This window comes from Paramisgurnus dabryanus, chromosome 21, assembly GCF_030506205.2.
Source record: "Paramisgurnus dabryanus chromosome 21, PD_genome_1.1, whole genome shotgun sequence".
Classification (NCBI taxonomy): Eukaryota; Metazoa; Chordata; class Actinopteri; order Cypriniformes; family Cobitidae; genus Paramisgurnus; species Paramisgurnus dabryanus.
Genome location: NC_133357.1, coordinates 6,103,093 through 6,128,220, shown reverse-complemented (window position 1 = coordinate 6,128,220; position 25,128 = coordinate 6,103,093). Strand labels below are relative to the sequence as shown.

The window sequence follows — 25,128 nt, the reverse complement described above, 5'->3', positions numbered from 1 at the left end:
TAGGACCTTTTTAAAGTGTAACATCCCAGTGACAGCTTTATTCTGACAGTGCATTAGATAACAAAAAGCAACTGGATCTTAAATGATCCTAAAGCTTTTTTTACCATAGGTGTTTTGTGTCCCTATAGCTCTTTTGTTAAAGCATTACCCTAGCAATGTGAATAAAACAGCCCAGTCTCACGAAATTTCGTTATATAGTCACGTATTTTTTTTATTCTTTTTTCGTGCTATTATCACGAATTTTCGCGTTTTTTCGTAATCGTATCACGAATTCCTGTTTTCGTGTGATTATCACGTATTGGTTACTCAACTGTTTTGTCCTATTTTCTAACCATTGTCGCTTCGGTTTAGGGTTAGATTTACATAAAATGACATCCCTAACCAAACCCAACTCTAACCCTAACGCCAGGCGACATATAAAAAAATAAATCAGGAAAAATAGTATAAACCAATATATAAAGTGACATTCTAATGCAAGCACCAAATCTAACCCTAAACCGAAGCGACAATGGTTTAAAAATAGGAAAAAGCAGTTGAGTAACCAATACGTGATAATCACACGAAAACAGGAATTCGTGATACGATTACGAAAAAACGCGAAAATTCGTGATAATAGCACGAAAAAAGAATCAAAAAAATACGTGACTATATCACGAAACTTTGTGAGACTGGGTAGCAATAAAAATGTATAGCTTGAATGCACTTAAGTCACTTTGGATAAAATCATTTGCCGATTTGCATTTATATTCGAATTTTGCATATGCTTTAAAAAGTGAGTTAAAAATGAGGAAGGATTCAACACAGTGCCAAATGCATTATGTAACGGTTCATCACATTAACTCTTTCCCCGCCAGTATTTTTTTATGATTTTTACAAAAGTTTAATGCCTTCCAGAAAATGTTCTTTTTCATATAAACACACAATATATCAAATAAAAAATAGACCCTATGTTTTTAACTCTTTCCCCACCATTGCCGAGATTTTTTGGCAATTTGCATATCCGCTATTATCCAGCAGGTGGTGCTCTTACCCAACTTATACAACCCGGAAGCAACCCCTCGCTTCAAACTGTTCAAACTCAGTGCATGTTTTAATCATCGTTCTGATTCTGATCTCTAACAAAAGTCCTTCACAACAAATGCAATTATCTCAGCTTTTTGCTCAAAATTTGGTCTTTTTGTAGAAACCTTCCCATATTTGAGAGGTGATAAAAAGAGAACAAATGAAGGCAGAATGAAACATTTTTTAAGCAGTGTGTCTGGTCTTTCATTTGATATATTGTATGTTCACATATTTAAAGAAGAACATTTACTGGAAGGCATTAAACTTTTGTAACAATCATAAAAATGGTGCTGGCTCGCAACTTTTTTAACTTTTTAAAACACTGGCGGGAAAAGTAAAAAAAAAAAAGTTCATCCTACATTTATTTGTTCTATTTTTATTACCTCTCAAATATGGGTATGCTTCTTCAAAAATACAAAATTTTGAGCAAAAAGCTGAGATAATTGCATTTTTGTAAAGGACTTCTATTAAAGATCCGATTCAGAACGATGAACAAAACATATACAGAGTTTTTACAGCATTTAAATCCATGGACGCTTTAGTGTTTTATAAGTTGGCTAAGTGCGCCACCTAGTGGATAAAAGTGAAATATGGATTGCCTTAAAAAACTCCTCATTTGCAGGGAAGCATTTTCTCTTAATTGATGAGATAACTTGTCAATGGCGAAGAAAGAGTTAACTATGACGTGATGTGCTAATGTTTGACACTATTTTGGTTAACATTTTCCACTTGGTTTGATATTCTGTCATCTATGTAGTTGCATACATTTTAAGCATACAAATATTTGCCGCAACAATATTTTAGTCTGACACCATTTTCTATAATCAAGCACATGCACAGAAAAACAAATCCAAACAGCAGCCGGAGAGGAGGATTGTAAGTGTTAGAAGAAAGCTGTTTTAAGATCAGTGGAAAGGGTTCAGGATAAAATACCTTTCTGTTCCATGGTGAGAAATGACAACATTCAGTAGGGGATGAGGACCGGGTGCTGTCAAACTACAACACACACAAAACACAAACATGGATGTGAATGAATATGAAAACAGGGATATCACTCACGGATATGATGGGAAATGTGGGAACATCGGAGTCATCTTGTGTGTTTGATTCCAATACACATCCAAAAATGACTCTAAAACTGATTTAAGTCGTCTTTAAATAACAGCTGAGCTTCATTGGGCTCTCTAAACACAACCTGTGATAACATACTGTATATTGGGTGATTTTATATAATTAAGGAGACGTCTGCAGTTTTTCAGCAGTGAAACATTTCGTTAGTTACATCCCTATTCGCTTACATACCAGCCTGATCTCACGAGAATTCGTACATATTTTACGAGTTGGCTAATTCGTATAAATTCATACGAAGTATGCACAAACTTACAATTCTCGTGAAAAGCATAACAACAAAACCTAACCCATAACCCCAACGTCACATGGGTCAAGGCAAATCTTACAAAAACGTACGAATATGGTCATATCAATTAATACAAATTATTCAACTCATATATTATGTACGAATTCTTGTGAGCGTTGTACAAACTGTTTACTATCACTTAGAAGTATGTACTTTACAGGACCCTTCACAAGAGTAGATCACCCATTATCTGGAGCTTTAAACAATAGCTGAAAAAGCATGCTTGGAGCTACATCAGAAACTGTATACTATCTAGACAACTTTAGCATACTATTTTAAACATAATATACTATATAATAGTAAATATATTGGGATGCACCATTTGTCCAACCTGGCCTGATGCAAACAGGATTAATGTTTAATATACTGTGTACATGACAATCAAACATAGAAGAGGATTTATCACTTGTTGCATTATTGCTGTACACCTGTACTGAGATCAGCTATCATTTCACAAAGCTGAATAGAAATTCACACCTCCAGTTAGCCACCTTTGAATATCTTGAAATATATGTACATGTACAGTGACAATCTTAAAATATATATTATATGAAATTTGAGTTATTATTGGGATGAATGTTGCTTTTCTGCAAAAGATTATTTATATTTATTTATATTCATTAAAGTGCAGTAAGTACCTCTTCATGATTGTTGACTTCAAGGCCAATAAGGTTGCACATTAAAACTAAAAACAACATTTTTATTACTAAAGATAATTTACAAATAAATAAATAATGTAATATGTAATAATAAGGGCAAGTCCTTATGTATGTCTTTCTGATGAATGCTTTATTCTGATTGGTTGAGAAATGTTCAACAGCTACGCATTATTTTTTGATAAACGCACACCTGACCTGCAAATGTCTTAAAATATCCACCAGAGCAATATAAGCAGAATAATTAACATTATTTTTGAATAATTCAACGGCCCGTCATGAATTATTCCTTACGTAATGTACATGCATGTCATAATGTACAACATATACACTACAGCATGCTTTACGTGAGCTAAAGTAAAACATCTGCATGCAAGACAGTGGATCTGTTGAGGTTCTGGTTGACACACAGATGTGTGTTTACCTGTGTTTGTGTTGTTTGAGTTTCTGTATCTCTTTCTGTTCTCTCCTAAACACACACACACACACACACACACACACACACACGATCATTGACACACAATCTAAGAGACGCTGCACTATAAGGGTGAGTATAGAAATTGAAGGTACATTTGATGTTCATGTTTCTATGTTTTTAAATGGTTATCTATATAATTATTTATAAATAAAAGTTGTACTCACTGTCATGGATCAAAAGATGTTTATTTAACTGTGCTTTCTTTAACTGAACTGATCATGATTTCCTGTTGACCGAACCAGTCAGTGTCAAATCTACCAAAGTTCAGATTTTTCACTTTGCATGAATCATGCATTACGCGCATCAAACGCCCAAAGGGCCTAATTCGCGTTTGGTGTGAATGCACCCTAATGCTTCATTTTAAGCAGTCTTCGAATTGGGACAACCTTACTAGCCTCACTTTACCGCTGCTGTGACACAATTGGTCTTAAGGGGGTCGCACACCGGATGAGAAGTGCAGCGCCGCGTCGCATCTAGGACGACTCGGAGGTATCGTACATCAGAAGCGCCTATTAAATAGCGCGAACTTAGTCAAATAGCGTCTACTTCAAAATGAAAAATATACATTAGCAGCCAATGTTTATAGCTAACGAATTGGGACAAATATGATGTTATTTAATGTTAAACTATGTGAGTGGAGCGACATGGATTTGGGCAGTGTCCAGAGTCACAGCGGATAGCTGCCACCAGGGGCCGCCGTTGTGCATACATTCATAAAAAAAGAATGTATTTTGTTTTTAGATTTGCGGCGCTGTGCTTCTCGTCCGGTGTGCGACCCCCTTTAGAAAAATAGGGCTGTTACGATTAATCATGCAAATGTGCGTTTCTCAATGAATTAATTTTTATGAATTACGGTGAAATCGCGGCACATCCCAAAGCCAGGGGGCGCTCTTGTGCAGAAACTCCCTTTGTGCTACAGAAAAAGGTCTATTCCAGAAAATGTCTATAGAAATATTTATATCGTTGTTCTTCAAATTGTTTCAGGTATTTTCGTGATAATAAAGAATATTTTGAATGATTGAACGAGTATTGCTTTTTTAAATGCACATTATAAACTCAGACTTATTCTGAATCGATTTCAGAGACATTTTAATGGGACATGCGATTAATCGTTGCAGCCCTAATTGGGACACAGCTTGCGATCCATAACACAGAGTACCAAACTATTAAAATATACAAATATACCTGCAGTTATATGAAAGAAATTTCCCATTCTATAATAACAGTAAAAAGAAGGACATTTACCGTTGTCAGGTGTCTCTCTCTCAGCTCACGTCTCCGGATGGTTCGAGGGGATGGATAGATGGTCACAGGTGGAGCAATGGAGATGGTCACCCTCCGTTCTCTTTCACTGACTTCCTGTCTCTGCTGCTGATCTGAGATTCATATTCATACACAGAGAGAAAATTATGAATCTGTACTGGAGCTGACAATTCACATTTACACCATACAGACTAAAACAACCTTAAAACAGAGCTACATATAGGAAAAAATCCACAATAATAATTGACAAAGTTTATTTCTATTCTGTTTATTTAGAAAACTCAGAAATATAAACGTTTTCATCTTATTCCTCTAGAGGGCACTGTCTGCCTTCATTGAAAGAAGTGCTTAAGGCAAGAGAAGCATCTTTTGGTTGTTTTCAGTATTGAAACTGGTTGACTGTAATTGTTTATTAATTTATTAAAGACTGACCTCTGTACAGCGCCCGCAGACTCTGTTTGGCATTGCGATGCAGCTCTGCCACACACGCGGGCCGGGTCGATGGTAAGAACACATTTCTCTGCAGGTGCCACGAGGCCTGATAGTGTCCATTTAGCTTGCTTTCAATGTCCAGATTAGACACCGCTGCATAGAAAGAAAGCATTGGTTAAATCTTACTTACATACTACATAACAAATAGACAGATGATCCATTAAACAAATATCAATGTGGATTCTCATGTGTTACTATAGTTCAAACTCGAGAACCCAACAAAACAAACATGATGGATATCTACAGAGTTGTTGAATCAAAAATTAATGCAAAAAATTAATAATAAAGTATTTTAATAGTGTGGCAGCATGAATTCGATTTTCTATAGCTCAGTTTTTAGCAACGCAAAAGGTCACGGGTTCGAACCAAAGGAACACACATGTTGATAAAATGGATACCTTGTAATGCACTGTAAGACACTTTGGACAAAAGCATCTGCCAAATGCATCAAAAAATCTATTAATGCAGTATACATTCAATTTAAACATAAATGTAACTTGATTCAAATTTGCTCATTTAATCCATTACAATATAATTTTTGGTTTATTGAAAAATATTAAGTGGTTTCTCTGTTTTAAATCAATATATGTGAACTTAATTTATTTAAGTTGAGACTACATGAATAATTTGTGTTGTATTAAAGCAATATTGCTAAAACTGGGTGGAGATTTCGAGTTCCCAGCATGCTTTGCATGAGACTGAATAATGAATAAATATTAAAATAGCATGTTATTTTATGCATTTTTAATTAATGATTATAAGATATGCAACAAAAGTAAGGAATACATAACATAACAGCATTTGATGTTTGTCTTGGATACCTAAATGAACACATGATAGCACAAAAACCAAATAGCACACAACAATATAGTCGAACACAACATCGCACAAAACTGTATAGTTGCATTCTCTATTGTACAGAATTGTCATTAGCCTACAAGTTTAGCTGTGCTACCGGTTACCCATGTGTGTTTTTTAACTTACTGCACATCTCAGTTTGACTGGTAATGATTTTATCTAACACCAGAAGCTATAAACCTCCTTGGGCAGATTGTTTACCAGCATGCAAACAAACCAGTATCGTGTTTATTCTTCAGTCTGTCTTCATCACTCCACGACTTAGCCAGTAAAGAATGTGTGTGTTAGTAAACTTACTCCTAACTTAAATATTCAGTAGCCACTGTGATACAAAAACTTCTTAAACCACTTCCTTAAATCCTCTCAGCTAAGATATAACAGGTGTGAAAAGCAAATAATCTCAGAGACTGATCACATAGCCCAACATTAGCAAGACAATGCAGCTCGGCTATCAGCTAATGATCATTGTGTGACAAACAAATGAAAAACAAACACCTCTGTCCAGCCCTTCAGAATAAACCATTAGAGATACGGGGGTCTGAGGAATCCCTGCACCTCTCTTCAAGGTTTTAAATCATCATACAGTCTACACCAGACAAAAAAATATGATCCAAAAGCATTTTCTCCCCTAACAGGTATTCAAAAGTTGCTGTTTATTTTGACTTAATGAATATATAAATCACAGTTTTTTTATTATATTAAAGTATTTAGGTTTTACAATACACAGTTGCATGTGTACACCAAGAATCACCTATTAAAATATTTTATTGAAAAGCCCATTGAAAAAAAATGATTCATTCAATTTACTAATTTTTTAAGGAAAGTGGTTGCAATCAATTTATTTAAGCTACATTTAAAAAAATAAAAATAGAAAACTTTTGTTTAAATGTAGCTTAAATAGTTTGATTGCAACCACTTACCTTAAAAAAATGAGTAAATTGAATGAATCTTTTTTTTTTCAGTGAAAGCGGTTTACAAATGAAAGAAAATTTAGCATTTTGTTTTAGGTTTAATTAACATCTAAAAGTTGTAAGAGTATTACACTGCAAAAAAATGACTTTCTTACTTAGTATTTTTGTTTTGTTTTCAGTAGAAATATCTAAAAATTCTTAAATCAAGATGTATTTTCTTGATGAGCAAAATGACCTAAGAAAATAATACTAGTTTTTAGACAAAAACTATACAATTTAAGTGAATTTGTGCTTAAAACAAGTAAAAATATCTGCCAATGGGGTTAGAAAATTTTACTTGAATTAAGTGTTTAAGAAAAAAGAAATCTTATTTCACAATTTTTTTTCTCACCCCACTGGCAGATAATTTTGCCTGTTTTAAGGACAATTTCACTTAAATTTATATTATTTGTCTTAAAACTAGACTTATTTTATTAGGTCATTTTGCTCATCATGAAAAAGAATATTAATTAAAGAATTTTTAGATATTTCTACTGAAAACAAGACAAAAATACTAAGTAAGAAAATAATTTTTTGCAGTTTATGTAGATGTAATGCATTAAATATTATGACATATAAAAAATCTGGATTTAATAAATATTATAACATTACATTTGACTTTTTTTTGTGTAATACACAAAATTACACTTTTCTTGTAAAATTAATTAATTTAGATTTTTTTTTAGCTTTTATGCTCCTGTATAGCTCAGTGGTAGTAAAGCATTACATCAGCATCGCAAAAGGTCTTCGAAGCTAAAGAACGCACATCCATAAAAATGTATACCTTGTAATGCACCCTACGTCTCATTGGATAAAAGGGATAGGATTTACCAAATGCCAAAATGTAATGTAAAATATTTTAGAGCAAATGCAATGCCAACATGAACCACTAGGGGTCAACAATGAGAGTTGATAAAGCAGCCGTGTGTTGTTGTGGGACACTGAAGGCAGTTTTTACTATAATCCGAGTGAAAAGATGTACAGCTCACACCCTGTCTTTATAAAAGATGCTCCAGTCTTTAGCACAAAGCAATCTAGGTCAGGAATTTAAATACAGCGTCCACATCCATAATTCATCTCTCTGTGTAACTCTCAAGAGACAGCACGTCTTTATTATTTGGCAGTTTTAAATAAATAATAATACAATGCATTTTGTATATAGTCTTATAAGTTTCTATAAACACTAAAGAGCCTTTATTAAGTCTACATGCTTCGGTTCAGCACATTTTACTGAAAGGTGAAACTTTAAGTATACAGTAAGCACTAAGCTGTGGTGTGGTTGTGTGTTTGATGGAGCTGGGTGTGTAATGCAATGCATGAGATCAATGTAAACAGGTACAAATCTTGCCTCTTTCCAGCTGTATGACATCACCTAACCAACACCTGCTCTGAAGACCTCATCCAGGATAACAGACGAGTGTTTAACAGACCAGATGTTTCTGGACAAATGCATTCCTGCCCAGTAGCTGCTTGTGATGTCCTGAACTTCATTTTGTTATCCACCACTAATAGACACAACACATCGTCCCTCTGTAGCGTTTCCAGATTATTCCTCTCAATATTTGCTTTGTTATGGGTTTTTCTTCATCTGGTGCCAGATGTAAAGGTGTAGGTAAAGGAATTTGTCTGGAGGAGACTCGGACCATTGTTGTTGTTTTTTTGGACTGATCAAACGCTTCTGACTGTGAAGATGATCCCACTGTCTTAACAATCCTTTCAAAAAAAAGTTTTACAGCCTTTTGTCAATGAAAAATGGTTTTTAGAAACCATCTGTGTGCTTTTTTAAAAACCCAGGAGAGTTTTACTTTTGGTGATTCATTGCATAAATAAACTCTTGTAAAATGTTACCAAAAAAGACCAGACAGACATATTTCATGTGTCCTATTGACCCTAATACAGTATGTCATTCATTTACACTGCCATCCATCTGAAACCGTGATATTAAATGCTTTTATACTACAGTTGGGGGCCGTTTACACAACAACGTTTTCAACTGTAAACAGGAAAGTTTTTATGCAGTGTGGCTGTTCATTTACACAACAACAGCACTTTGGGGACCTGAAAAACGCAAACTTTTGAAGATGTGTTTTAAATGCAAATTTTGCAAAAATGACTTGGTGACGTCCTGCGCACATGTTCATTTAGTCTACAGTCATGTGTCAGTATAACCAAAACAACAGTGGCGGCTTATAGGAGTGTGTTTGTGCTGCCCGAGATAGTGAGTTTATTCTCCAACAAAGTTTACAATATTATGCCGCTTTATTGTCGAGGGTCACAAATCTAAGTTGTTTGATGCTTTTGCCGTCTTAATCATTTGTATTTATCGCTGTGTAGAATAATGCGTACCGTAAAACTTCAAATAATAGCCCGGGCTTTTATTTTCCCAAACCTATCATCACACCAGGCGTCTAAAAGAGACAGGCGTCTATAAGAGACAGGCTTTTAATTTAATTGTTCCAGCATGACAGCAGGAGATTACCACATATTACGTTTTATTTTTAATTTGAATGTGTTTAACAAATTAGTTCGTGTAATAACAACAGTCTTAAATTATTGGCAGTATAAATAAAGCAAACAAGGATATGTTTTTTTATTGGTTGTTGTGTGAAATCTTACACGGATACAACAGTGCTATTTTCTGATTGGCTATTGTGTACCCTCTTTCTCTTTTTTTTGTATTGGCTCGCTCGACTAGAACTCTAGGGAAGACGGGCTTGATAGAGAGAGAGAGCAGTGCGGCCAGATACATTTTGGGCGCTGCAGCATATTAAATATGATAAATAGTGTTTCCGCGCGAGAAATACAATGTGTGGCGGGAGTGCATGCATGACAAAAGACTGAAAGCCCGGCTTTTATCAGCGGCCTCAAAACACTACCGGCCCACCGGCAAAAGTCCCGTCTCTCCCGATTGCCACTTCGCTACTGTCATCATCACTTCAATCCTTGCGACGAAGCTTGTTGTGTTGTCATAGTGATGAGTAATGGAACGACTGCGTCTGTCACGTGACATCTACGGTAAGCAAAAAAAACTTTAGCGTGTTCAATCTGCACCATAGAACTGTCTTAAACAGACTATCTGACGGGTTTTAGAAGATTAAATACAACCCGAAACTAAAAAACAGACCAGGCCTTTATTTGAGACAGGCGTTTATTTACCCAAACCTGTCGTCACACCAGGCGTCTAAAAGAGACAGGCGTCTATTTGGGACTCGGCTATTATTTGAAGTTTTACGGTATGTGCGCAGGCATGTAGTGTTTCTTTAACATCGCCATCTACTGGCCTAGCATGCATAATACGGGTGTAACACTAAACAAAATGTATGGTTCGGTCGGTGGATACTTCAGTTTTCAAGTCACGGTTTGGTTCAGTTTCGGTACAGTTAGTGGGAAGAATATTTTAATGATTTTTAAAAACACCTGCTTGGTATAAATAAAAACAAAATAGAATAAAACATGAGGAAAATTGCCATGTCAACTTGAAACCTTGTAACGCTTGTCCCGCCTCCGGTGTTTCCTGATTGGTCCACTGTTCTGGACCTGACATTGATGAGCTGCACTGCCTGCTAATTTTGAAATTGTTTTAACTTGACACAGCGTCTTAAAGCTCAGCGCTAGTGCGCGAGGCCCACGCGTAACGTCAAACACGTCCATCTAGTGCGTGTTTACATAGAAAAGCAATGAAAAAGTAACGCAGTGGAATGAAAATTCACGTTCGCTTTTAGCTTTGCTTAACAAACTGGTGGTCCGCCACACAATATTGTTATGTGGGAACTTAAAGTGCACCTATTTCATTGCTAAAAACTTTATTTTGTGTATTTGGTATAATAGAATGTGCTTGCGTGGTTTATGGTTAAAATATGTTCCACATACAGTACATTTTTGTAGCTCCAGATATCGCTCTCTTCCTGAAATGCACGGATTTTGCGCAAAACTCATTGATCTAAAAAGCGCTGTGTCCCTGATTGGCCAGCTAATCGGTAGGTTGTGATTGGCCTGAATACCTCTGATGTCAGCCAGAAACGTGAAGCTCCTTACCATGTTTGAAAGATTCGCTCACAATGCAATGCTGACATGAGTTAACTTACAAGTGGGAGGAGTTATGATAATGTCGGTCTTGTCTACATCACCAATCCCAGGAAGTAAACTGTTGCCTACAATCTGTGTGTTTGTTGTAGTCCAAGAAAAGAGATTTACGTTGGAGATGATAACTCCTGTCATCGTTTAGTTTGGGGTTTGTACCTTTTGCATATCGTTAGCATGTACTAACACACACTTACACACCAAAGGAAATGTAAAAACGTGAATCAGACAATAGGTGCTCTTTAAATTTGAAGAACGTTCAGCACATAAAACAAGCATACGTTAACTAATGTTAAAGATTGCATTCGGTGCACCAAACCGGAAATCCTGTACCGAAACGGATACGTGTACCATTACAGTAAACCCCTATAACGCATTTTTTGTCATTTCAGCGGATTAATAAGGATCTTTTTGACAGCAACGCTGTGTTGTGTACATGTAATTTCTCAGAATAATGCAAATAAAAACACGTTACATCGTTGTGGAGTAAACGTAGCCTTAAAGCAGTGTTTCCAAATCCGGGTCCTCAAGGACCCCATCCCAGAAAGTTTTAGAAGTCTCCTCCTTATTTAAAACACCTGATTCAACTTATCAGCCTCCTTTCAAAATGGTAAACACATCTCCCTAACAAGCTGATGAGTTAAATCAGGTGTGTTAAATAAGGAGACATCTAAAACTTTCTGGGAGGGGTCCTCGAGGACCAGGATTGGGAAGCATTGCCTTAGAGGATCAGGATAAGCGTGTGTTATCTCTGTGTGATATATTGTAAAGAGATTATTGGTGACTGGTCATTAAGTCTTATAGAAAATGTGAGGACTGCTTAAGAGTTTTCTTCTGGACCCCTGCTGTGGTTTGAACTATTGCCCTATCAGATACTGAAGTTATTGCTCCAGAAAGCATCTCAGTATCTCAACCCACTGCAGCACAACCAGGCTCCTTATCAAGAACAAAAATACATTCATCCGATAAGAAAAATAACAAAAACATTATAAGCATTTGAAGTTTTGTGCATTATTTAAATATCTCATTGTAAATGTTATTATATTGGTTTTGGATTAAATGTTGTGTTCCTGTAGCTTTACATACAGGTAGCAGTGCAAAAGTCATGCAAGAGCACATGCTTTACATTATACAAACTTAATTTGAAACTGAAAACTCAATGCATAAAATACTTAAACATCTCCATTAGTCTCAATGTAAACCCAAACATCAGAGACATTAAGGAGATGATTTGTGGATGTTGGAGACGAGGACAGAAGGTCATTCTCTTCATTAAAGCTGTTTGGTTGTTAGTTGTTTAACAGCATGGGTAAAGAAAAAACCCAGCGGAGATCTTTAACATCTTTCCTCAGTACAAACCTTCAGTCAACAGCGAGCACATTTGTCTGCGTGGGTCATTTCAGCAGCTGTCGCACCTTAAAGTGTTTCTACACTAAACTGAGAAAACAAAAACAAATCTGAGAAATCTCAGAGATCTCCATAGGTGCGGTCATCTACAATCCCTCACTTCCAGAAAGACTGCACCCAAAAACAATAGAGATGGTTGGTGGAGACCTCTTGTCTGCTGACGGTGAGATATCTGAGATAAATGAACAGGATTACTTTGGCATGAGAGAAGAAGATCGGAAACAGAACCGCCTTTATCATTGAACCCTTTCCCGGTTTTCTTTATTATCTTTCCAAAGTCCATAAGATCTTTCCGTCTATCATCACCGCTATCTGAAGATGTAAAACATGTAAAACTCTGGTTTTCAACACAACAACTAGAAATGTAAACCTTTAGAATTTACCAAGGTCTTGGAACAGAACTCATTCAGGATATGTTAAAACCACAAGTCCAAAAACAAAACAAAATTTAATCATCAAACTACACTGAAACTTCTTTCTGAACATTATAGTTACAGTATTGGATAACATGAAATCCTCATCTTTAAATCTCTCCTACCCGAAGGAAAATGTTATTGCTCAGATGTTAGCTCAACCTAGTCTCGTGTGTTTCTTTTAAGATTACTTACTTAGAAATTAATACATGAAAATAGAAAAAAAAATACATTTATAAAAATAAATGGTACCATGACAGTAACATTAATGTAAATTGTATAGGTGAAATAATTTGGGTAAATAAGACATTTTTCATATCGCAAAATGAAAATACGGCCACGGAAGCATGCCAATTTCGCAAAACCATTTTCCGCTCGCACACTGTAAAAAAAATTGCTGTAATTATGCAGCTGGTTGCCAGTAACTTACCGTAGCAGATAAAGACTGAAAATGTTTCTTGTTCATTTAACTTTAAACAAACTGTTGCAAGTAAATAACATAAATGTAAAATCTACAGTAAGTTACTGGCAGCTAGTTGCCAGTAATAACCAGTAATACTGTAATTTCTACAGAAATTATTTACAGTGTATGTATATAAATCACATAATTATTATTTAAAGATGACGCGGCATGTACTAAAACCTCTCAGAAACACCTCATAAGTGTTTGCTCCCAAGTATAAGAGGCTTTCCTTGCCAATAATGTTTTTTCTTTTTGCAAGAAAAATAAAAATATGCACTTTTAAACCACAACTTCTCGCCTTCCTCCGGTCCTGTGACGCGCCAGTGCGACCTCGCGTAATACATCATCACGTCAAGAGGTCACGGATGACGTATCGAAACTACGCCCCAGTGTTTACAAGTGTGGAGAAAGAGGACCGTTCCGATGTTGTTATATGTCGAATGATACTAATTGTTTATTGTTTAAAATAGTCCGCAAATGTGCGTTTCATATATGTAACACGTGACCTTTCAACGTCATTACGCAATTACGTGAGGTCGCGCTGGCACGTCACACAGACGGAGGAAGACAAGAAGTTGTGGATTAAAAGTGCATATTTTTTATTTTCCTTGCCAAAAATGACAATCGTTTCGCTAGATAAGACTCTTATGCCACGTTTGGGATCGTTTAGAATCCTTTGAAACTGCATTTTTAAACTGCATTAAAACTAGTGTTTGGGTCCATTAAAGTCCATTAAAATGAGCAAAATCCTGGAATGTTTTCCTCAAAAATCATTCTTCTCAACTGAACAAAGAAAGAAAGACATCAGCATTTTGGATGACATGGTGGTGAGTAAATTATCTGGATTTTTTTTAAGAAAATGGACTAATCCTTTAATTAAAGAAGTGTACACGCTTACATCAATTTAAACCTTAAGGCTCTCTGGTTTCCCATGCATAGAAAGACGAGTTAAAAACCCACCATCTCCAGTTCACCCTGTAATCATCAGCCAATGACTGAAGCCAAACCCCTACCACTGACATTTCCCAGTCCACACACAACTTTCAACGTGGGAAAGTCTGTCCCTCCAAATGTTAGCTATTCCAATCACACCACACCTCGCTGCAGACCACCTTCATCACCTCCCATTTGGTATCACCACAGGTCAAACATTAGCTGAGGGTTTGGGGATATCTGCAGTCTTGTGGGGTAAAGATCCAAACCAATGTCTTGCATCTATGCCACATCACAATGCAGCTAATAAAAAGTCCACTGGATCACTAAATACCAGCCAAAGATTATTTAGTAACTCAGAGTTTCTAGGCTACAAACAAAATTGCATCATGGGAAGTCTTGCAAACATGAACCATTGTATCCACATCATACAAGAAACTGACAGCTGCAAAATCATGAAAAGCTTGCAAAACTAAACCGCTGGATCACAACACATTGACAGCCACAAAAAATCTCTAGCATTTAATTAATGTACCTTTAGATCGCAGCGGGACGCAGCACCCGAAAGCCATGACCGTAGAGCGTCCCAAGCTGGTCAGAAAGACACAAGTGTCTATCTCTCATTTGTTTGTTCTTATATTGATCTCCATTATGAAATATAAGCACCCTTCTGTCTTTTTCTCTCCCTGTCCTTTTCTCTCTGACTGACTGAGCATGACTGACCTGAAGCTACTTTCAGATCAACATCTACAGCCCCCCGCCCCATTTCTCCACCCGGTTACTACCCTACATACCTCCTACCCCCTACAAATGGTGCACATGGGCCAGTCCGGACCCTTAATCCCTTTATGCTTCACTTGATCGGCCCAAAGAAAGGAAGCACAGGGTCACTAATCCACATCATTGCCGGTGGGATGCCGAGCATTAATGCTGTCTGGGTGCACAGATTCCTAAACGCGTGTGTTTGATTCACAATGGTACGCTTCGATGCACGCCGAACGGTAATTAAAGAACGCCAGTGACTTTTAGCAGTCAACCATTAATCGTGAAGGTAATGCAATGTGGTTAATGTGAAAACTCTTTCTTAGCCCAGTTTAATATTGAGATATCTGACCTGTGGATGAGTGTAAACACTGTGCTGTGTGTTATGTTAGCTGGTACAACAATCACATTTGTGCCATGATGGTGAGACAGAGTCGGGGTGACAGATGGTAAACTGCCAGAAATCCATAAAAGGTCAATCACAAAAGTGAAACTTTTAATATCTTCATATCTTCACTGAATGAAAAAAAGGTTTTGTGACATGGACATGCAATCATTATGTGAATCTCTATGTTGTATCAGTAAAAAAAAAATGTATTCTGTCCTGAGTCTAAACACAGTTGCACAGTTAAAGAGAGAGACAGAGAATGGGAGAGAGACATAGAGAAAGAATGAAAGTAATAGCAGCATCTCTGTTAATCTCATCTAATCCCCAAACTCTCAGCCTCATGTGACCTTGGCACAATCACGGCCAAATGTCTGAGTGAGACCAAGAGAAGAAATTGTGTTTATTTAAACGCACAAATGTGTTACAGAGCCGCTGACAACTGGAGTTGTGTACATAAGAAAGTGTGTTTGAGAGTTTACACTAATGCAAACAGTTTTGCTTTTGACGCATTTTGCTTGCGCTTTGATTAAAACACAGTACAAGGTTTGTCTTTATAACCACCTCTCTTTTTCATATTTACTTCATTCACCTGAAAAAAAAGTATATCTACATTTATGCATTTGTCAGAAAGTTGTATCAAAAATGACTTTATATGCATTCAAGCTACACTGCAAAAAAAAAAAAAAAAAGATTTTCAAGAAAAAAATATCTTAGTTTTCAGTAAAAATATCAAAAAATTCTTAAATTAAGATGCTTTTTCTTGATGAGCAAAAAATAAGTCTAAGATATCAAAAATATCAAATTGAAGTGATTTTGTGAATAAAACAAGCAAAAAAATCTGCCAATGTGGTAAGCAAAAAATCTTGCAACATTTTTCTTAAACACTAAATTCAAGAAAAATTCAAGAAAAAATTGCTTACCCCATTGGCAGATTTTTTTGCTTGTTTTATGCACAAATCACTTAAATTTTATATTTTTGGTGTAAAAACTAGACTTATTTTCTTAGGTCGTTTTGCTCATCAAGAAAAAGCATCTTCATTTAATAATGTTTAGATATTTTTACAGAAAACAAGACAAAAATACTAAGATTTTTTTTATTTTATTTTTTGCAGTGTATACATTACTTTTTTCCACATGGGTGCTCCCTGGAATTGAACCCCTGCACTGCAAAAAATTATTTTCAAGAAAAAAAATTCTTAGTATTTTTGTCTTGTTTTAAGTAAAAATATCTAAAAATTCTTATTCTTATCAAATTTAAGTGATTTTGTGCATAAAACAAGCAAAACAATCTGCCAATGGGGTAAGCAATTTTTTCTTGATTTTTTTTAATTAAGTGTTTAAGAAAAATGTTCAAGATTATTTTGCTTACCCCATTGGCAGATTTTTTTGCTTGTTTTATGCACAAAATTTGATATTTTTGGTCTAAAAACTAGACAAATCTTTTAGGTCATTTTGCTCATCAACTAAATCTATCTTGATTTAAGAATTTTTATATATTTCTACTGAAAACAAGACAAAAATATAAGAAAGTCATTTTTTGCAGTGTGGCCTTTGCGATGAACATACTTTGAAAGGCCATGCATTCGGCCATGTGCGTACATTTGCATACATATAAAAGTACAGACTTTACTCTGGGCTTAAAGCAATGCTCTGCCAGTTTGTACCAAAACATTTGCAGTAGAAACGCTACATTTTAAACCAAAAAAATAATAATCCTTATCACAATCATTTCCTAGTTTTTTACAGTACAGCTGTGCTATATTTCCTTCCTATATGGGCATGAATTAAATTTGTACTGTAGTTCTAGGACACACAGACAGACAGACAGATTGGATGGAGATAGAGAGACATGCAGTAACAGAGCAGGAGAGAGAGGATGGGAGGAGTTTAGGTGTCAGACTGCAGGTAGACGTCCTAAAATAACACAGTCTATTGAGTCAGCTATAATTTGGCTGAGAGGGTCTAAAACTCAGCCAAGAACACACACGCTGGAAACCACATAAACGTGCACACGCACACAGGAAAACATGAGGTGTAATGTGCAGGAAACAATGGATGAGGTGTGTCTGGGTCACTCAATCTGTTAGGAGTGCAAACTCATCATTATTAACACAGTGTGATTTTTAACACTCTTGACACTGAGAGGCTGTTTACACATGGTGTTAACATGCAGATCACAAGTGGACGACGCTAAATTCAGGTGTAAATGGGGTGTGAAACGTTTTGAGATCGTCCAATTTCAAGCACAGTCAGAGGTAGTCGAAAACGCAAAAGACTGTCTACTCTCTGCATATTGATATAATGTGTGATGCATACCTGTCAACATTGGGATTTGAAAATAAGGGACATATCTGGAACCCAACCCCCCCCCCCCCCTTTTTAGCATGGGTATGGATGAGTACACTGCAAAAAATGATTTTCAAGGAAAACATTTCTTAGTTTTTTTGTCTTGTTTTCAGAATAAATATCTAAAAATTCATAAATTAAGATGCTTTTTCTTGATGAGCAAAATGACCCAAGAAAATAAGTCTAGTTTTTAGACCAAAAATATCAAATTTAAGTGATTTTGTGCATAAAACAAGCAAAAAAAATCTGCCAATGGGGTAAGCAAATTTTTCTTGAAATTTAGTGTTTAAGAAAAATGTTCAAGATTTTTTGCTTACCCCATTGGCAGATTTTTTGCTTGTTTAAGCACAAACTAAAAACTAGACTTATTTTCTGGGGTTGTTTTGCTCATCAAGAAAAAGCATCTTAACTTATAAAATTTGAGATATTTCTACAGAAAACAAGACAAAAATACTAAGAATTTTTTTCTTGAAAATATTTTTTTGCAGTATACACTACAAAATTTTTGTCTTGTTTTCAGTAAAAATCTTGAACATTTTTCTTAAACACTAAATTCAAGAAAAAAATCAAGAAAAAGTTGCTTAGCCCATTGGCAGATTGGTCTAAAAACTAGTTGTTTGAGTGATATGTTACAGATATAGTGCCACCTGCTTTACCGGAGGTGCAAACATCAAATGCGGCCAGTGGAAAAATACGGGAAATTATTTAAACGGCGGTAAAGAATGGTAAAATACAGGAGAATCCCATCAAAAACGGGAGGGTTGACGGGTATGGTGTGATGTTCCAGGCACAATGTTTTTCCATCAGTCCTGACTTCTAGCATGAACCCACAGTGTTATTAATATTAAAGGTGAGCCTTAAAATCTTATGTTTATTTGACAGTGAGTTTACATTTAATTTTCAGACTAAATACGAATTTAATGTGGACATCAATTTATTTATACTTAAAAAAAATATTATATAGTTTTATAGGAGGAGGTTTCATAGACCTGGCAAATTCAATTTTTTGTTAGTACAGACATTCGTTGTGAGCATTCTTTTTATTTTATCCCAAGGTTTTTATAACATTCACACTGTTATCGGATTCATACCATATCGACCGAAATTTAGAAGTTTTACTGGTGATCATTATTTTTTTTTTTTTTGCCATATCGTTCAACTCCTAGAACAGAAGCCGTCAAAACTAGGCAACAGAGACGGACTACAACACCAGGTGTGAACAGACATGTGTCTCTGTCGTCCACTTGTGATCCAATCTGCTTGTACGTTTCCGGAAAAAAAACCCTTTCCCTCTAATTGTCTTTCTCCTGTCCTAATCACCATCACTTCCATCTCTCTTCCTCTGTGGTGAAGCTCTTTCATCTACACTGAATAGGCGAGACCCACAGATCATCCTGAAATGTGATTGCAGGTTTAAAAAAAGTCTGAGTCACTTCCAAAACTCATAGCGTCTGTACCCTGCAGGTAAAATCAGCCTTCATTTCCAGACCTCCAGCATTATAAAAATATACCAAGTCGGCGCTTAACCTAATGTAACCTGCCAGTATATTTCAAATAAATGCCTTTTTTATTTAGTTTTCATCTGTTTATGAAATGACTGGATGTTACTGTTTAAACCAAGCGTGCCACACAAGCCCTGAAAAGTGAAGCCAAAACGTCTCGATCGCCCCCCAGTGACTGGTCCCAGTATAGGTCATAACCCCGCCTCCCAATGTTATTCAATGGGACTTGAGACCAACTAAAAAAATTAATTACACTTCAATTATCTTTTTTCCGAACCTAGTTTCTGTCATTTATTGTAGTTTTTATCACACTGATGCAAATTCAAATGTTTGTTTTTAAAATAAGTTGGATCACCGGACCCGACTCTCTCTCTCTCTTATCCAGCGCTGACTGAATTTGAGCGGTTTTGTCCGTGACGTGCCGCTGACCACTAGAGCTAAAGCTAAGAGAACACATGACCGTGTTTGTGTCATCAGTCAGAATGAATTAAACCAGTTGAGAGTAACACTGACTGGATTAAACCCACAAAGACTTGTTTTCATTAGTGAGGTGGTCAATGGAAATCAATAAAGACTCTTAAAGGTGATGCGGTTTTACTCTCCAAACATCCACTGTAACGCCGAAAACTGAACCCTAATGGAAATTTACCTCGAATGACATTTTGGTCAAAACTGTCGGAGCTCATAAACCTCGAGTAGTTTCAAAATGAGAAACCTGCGCCATCATGAAACAAATGTAGTGTTTGGGTAAAGTTTGCTTCTGTTTAAAGCGCCAGAAATGTTTTAGATGTTTAAAATTTTTCTGCAATCACAACATATTTAGCACATGAGCAATTCCAGTGTTATGGACTTGGCATTTGCAGTCAAAACTTGAAATATAAATTCTCTGAAAAATGCATTTGTGACCAATATATATTATCCATATATAATTTTTTAATTATATTATATACTTACGTTTTCTGTTTAAGATGATGGAAACATGCATGTGTTATGGATGTGACAAAAAAGTTTTTGGGAGATAAGATACTTTGTAGGAATTCTGTGAATTAAGTTATTGTATTCACATTCATGAGGAAGAAATAAAGTTATGGATGTGACATTTCTGAAATTTGTACTTACTTACAGGGATAGTTCACCTTAAAATGAAAAATCTGAGAAATTTTGAGAAATGATGGTAAACACACAGTTGACGGTACCCATTGAATTCCATCCTATTTTTTTTCCTACTATGAAAGTCAATGGTCACTATCTGCTGTGTGTTAACTCTTTCACCGCCATTGACGAGATATCTCGTCAATCAAGAGAAAACGCTTCCCTGCCAATGACGAAATTTTCACAACTTTTTAAACCTGGAAGTATTGCCCTATGGCAAGCAGCTGCATGTCCGTGTCTGTTTTAAAGATCGCTCTGAATGGGATCTCTATGAAAAGTCCGTCACAAAAATTGAATTATCTCTGCTTTTTGCTCAAAATGTGGTGTTTTTGCAGAAACCTATACCCATATTCAAAAGCTGATTACCAAAGAACCACTGAAGGTAGGATGAAACATTTTTTTTTTTTTTGAAAGCAGAGGGTCTGTTCTTTCATTTCGTATATTTATATATTTAAAGAAGAACATTTTCTGGAAGGCATTAAACTTTGGTGAAAATCATGAAAAACGTTGGCGCTGGCTGGCAACTTTAAAAAAAAAAACGCTGGCGGTGAAAGAGTTAAAGTGAACTATCCCTTTAACTATGGAAAAAAATGCTTTAAAAACTTTAAAGGCGGAGTCCATGATGTTTGAAAGCCAGTGTTGATATTTGAAATCGCCTAAACAAACACGCCCCTACCCCAATAGAATCTGGACCTTCTGTTGATAGACCCGCCCCACACATACGCAACCCGGCATTTGATTTGATTTGATTGGCTATAAGTGTGTTTTGGTAGTCGGCCCGTCTCCTTTTCCAAACCGTTTTTCAAACATCGTGGACTCCGCCTTTAAGAGAGACTTTGCATGGGTATTTAAACCACCAAATCTTGACATCGGAGATATTAGCATGGTTAAAAACTTTAACTACTTTACTTTTCATAATAAGGTTGACATTTGCATGGACTTGCCTACCTGCCTAAATATTGGCCCTAAATACATGAATGATATATACTACATAAACAAAGGTATGCAATTTACAAGCAACTTAAAAATAAGAGAGTATTTTAAATTTTGTCTAATCCATGCAAAGATATCTACTGTTGCCCTCTACACGTGCTTTTATACATTTGCTAGACAATTTTATCCAAAGCAAGGTAGACATTTATACCATTATGTGTGTTCCCTGGGTTTGAACCCATGACCTTTAAAGCCGCTGACGCAATCCTCCACCACTGACTTTTAACTTTGTTTGGTAATGTTTGTGTCCCAACGTGATAATGTTCCTGTCTAACAGAACTGGCAGAACTCGACAAACCTGCAGAAAACCCAGACCTGGACCTCATTGTACAATAATGATAATAGTTTTTCAATTAAATCCTCCAAACTCTCAAGATAATTATGTACCTCACACAATTGAGATTATTAAATTAAATGGATGCTTAACAATTAAGTAATTTTTCAGATTTTTATATTGTAATCCAAATGCTTTAATTGATAATTTCACTCATTTAAGTCATTATAGATAATTACTTTTGCAAAGTTAAAAAACCTCAAGGCCTAAAGCTTTAAAAAGAAAAGTTAAACTCAGCACAGGGCTATCAAATCCATGTACATTTACTGTACATCTGTGGATTAAGCAGACGCTTTTACCCAAAGTGACTTAAAGTGCATTCATGTGTCACTAGCCATGTTTCCATCACCATGATTTTATGTGCGTTTTAAAGTATCGCATTAAATGCGCATGATGGAAAAGCCAAATTTAAAATAAAAGTCCCTTAAATTGCAAAAAAGTTTTCATGCTCACTTGAGGTGGTTATTGGCTTATATGAAAAAGAGTAAATGTGAATAATGAAAGATGGAAAACGCAATGGGTGAATAAATTCTAATCTGGAATCTGAGGGTGCAAAAAAATCTTAATATTGAGAAAATCAACTTTAAAGTTGTCCAAATGAAGCCCTTAGCAAAACATATTAATAATAATAAATGCATTGTTAATATATTTACGGTTGGGAATTTACAAAATATCTTCTTGTAACATGATCTAATATCCTAATGATTTTTGGCATTAAAAACAATCATTTTGACCCATACAATCTATTGTTGGCTATTGCTTCAAATATTGCTAAAAATATACCTGTGCAACTTTGTGGTCCAGGGTCACATATGATTTTCTCCATTACTCAGGCCCTCCTTCATTATACGTTTATACCATTTTGTTTCAACCAGTTTTCATTTCTAAATGTGAAAATCAAAGTGAGATATCTTAGAAATAATCACGCGAATATTTTCTGAGTGTGTTTGTATGTTGGGATGACAAATCTCTGGCTTATGTAACTGTAATACAGAATGGCAGGCAGCCACAGTTCAAAGTCACACACAGGCCAGGACCGGACCTGAGGGATACAATCCCAAACTCATCAACGAGCACTTTGTCATCCTACAGGAACACTTTAAAATCTGAGAAATCTCATCACGCTCTTTTAAACTCACCGGACCCCCTGAAAACCTACTTTCACCGACTAAACAACAGTTATCATTTACAAACCCATAAATCAGCAGAAAGCTGTGAAGATTTCAAAGCAGCAGTTTGATTTCAGACGTGAATGTGAAGCGCAGATGCTCGGTGAGATGCAAACTTCAAAGGCAGAGGGAAGCAACAGCGCTTTACTGTGACTGTGTTCTGTACAAGAGGAACTCAGTAAAGTTTTGTGAGGATCTTTTGTTTATCCAGCTGTGATGTATTACTGCTACAAAGTCCCTGTAATACATCGACGCTTCATTCTTGAATATTTTCCACATGCAGAGTTCAAGAGTTTTGCCATTATGACTGTGCATTGGGTTATTGAGTTACTGTACGGTAGATCAGCTCTCAGCGTGCTTTATGTACAGTGCTAAAGTCACTTTATATTTAGTGCTGCATACTGAAGAAACCCTAGCCATGTCTATGTACCAGTGTACTAGTAAGAAACCATGTAGCAACACCTTAGCAACCGTGTACAAAACCACAGCAACTATAAAGCAATGTGCTTTAAACTACCAGAAAATCTGGACAACCATATTTACATATCTGGCAGACGCTTTTATCCAAAACGACTTACAATGCATTGCAAGTTATAAATTATAAAAATCAGTATTTGTGTTCCCTGTGTTCGGAGGAGTGCAGGAGTTGTGATATTATCAAAACTATAATGTTTAAAGTCGCTATGAAACGGAAGTAGGGATTGTCTTATTTTCCCTGTTGTGACGTATATCCAAGTGAAATTTTTCAGAGTGGATTTACATTCGTCCATCGAGATCTGATTTGATCGTTTGAAGTCGTTGCTAATTGCTAATCACTGCAATCTTTTCCCGGACTCCACCCACTTGCCATACCATGACCGGAAGTAAAGGGAGATCGTTTTGAGGAGGAGAGGAGATTTGAGTTTTTAATGAAAGATTATGAGGGCACATGAATTATTTAAAAAGTAATGAAGCTCACAGATAAGTAATTTGTAAAAAAAAAAAAAACACAATATTACAAAACAAATTACAGTTTTTCATTTTAATTTCATTGCGACTTTAAATATATTTAGTGTCACAAACATAATGAACACAAATGTCAGGTTAGTACAGGAGGTAGACTGCCCTCTAGTGGTGTAATACATATAACCTAGTTAAAGTTGGCCTGTTGAGGCTATATCAAGAGCTTTACTACAGAATCTTCATAGAAAAATCAAAATCAATGTCTGAAACCAATGATTTTTAATGAAACTATGTTTTTTAGCAACATGTGGTCCTTTTAAAAAGCAGTTATTCATTTTTTGTTTCAATTGACGATGCATCGGTGGTCCTGGACTTTAAAGGCGGGTTGCATTTGTTTAAAAACACTTTGAAAAAAAGCAGTCAGGCTGAGTGCCAAAACACACTTGTAGCCAATCAGCTGTAAGGGGCGTGTCTACTAACCAACATCGTGGGATGCCTATGTGTGGGGCGGGTCTATCAAAAGAAGGTCCAGATTCTATAGCTGTAGGGGCGTGTTTGTTTAGGTGATTTCAAATATCAACACTGGCTTTCAGAGATCATGCACCCCGCCTTTAACACCTAACATATTCCTCTTAATATAGCGCTGAAGTGAACTGTAAGAGATCTAACTTCAGCTGTTGATTTATCTCAACCAAAATATAACTTATAACTGAGATCAAGTGTTTTGTATTCGATTTTTCGGTTGATTTTAGGCTGTATAAGATGTTTTCATTATATGAGAGTAAACATCATTAAAATAACTTTATTTCTTTAGTGCAGGGTTTTCTTCTTAAAGTACTTCATGAATTTTAAGTAAATATTTAAAAAAGTTTTTAGCACATTTGCATGTTTCATTTGTTTTAAATTTTTCTCAGGAGTATTTTACATAGTTGTTGTTAATATTACCTGTTATTAAACCTAATTTTCTTTTATTGGTACATAAAACGTTATCTGTTCATTTTAGTTCAGTTTTCTTGTGTAATGGTCACATGACATGCAGATTATACAAATGAAATATATATTTTTGTT

The 25,128-nt window shown here is 35.8% G+C and overlaps 1 protein-coding gene across 6 annotated transcripts in view; it reads right to left on the bottom strand.

The window, feature by feature from the left end:
• nhsa (Nance-Horan syndrome a (congenital cataracts and dental anomalies)) overlaps positions 1-25,128 on the bottom strand; it is a 116,592-nt gene that overhangs the window by 16,173 nt on the left and 75,291 nt on the right. For 2 of the 6 annotated variants that reach the window (XM_065269000.1, XM_065269002.1), the window contains exons 2-5: positions 5,309-5,461; positions 4,859-4,989; positions 3,560-3,604; positions 1,996-2,058 (exon numbers count right to left, since the gene is read on the bottom strand). In XM_065269000.1, the coding sequence (XP_065125072.1) occupies positions 1,996-2,058; positions 3,560-3,604; positions 4,859-4,989; positions 5,309-5,461 (392 nt within the window). The remainder of the gene's footprint in view (positions 1-1,995; positions 2,059-3,559; positions 3,605-4,858; positions 4,990-5,308; positions 5,462-25,128) is intronic. The other 4 variants (XM_065269001.1, XM_065269005.2, XM_065269003.1 and 1 more) reach the window with 3 other exon arrangements.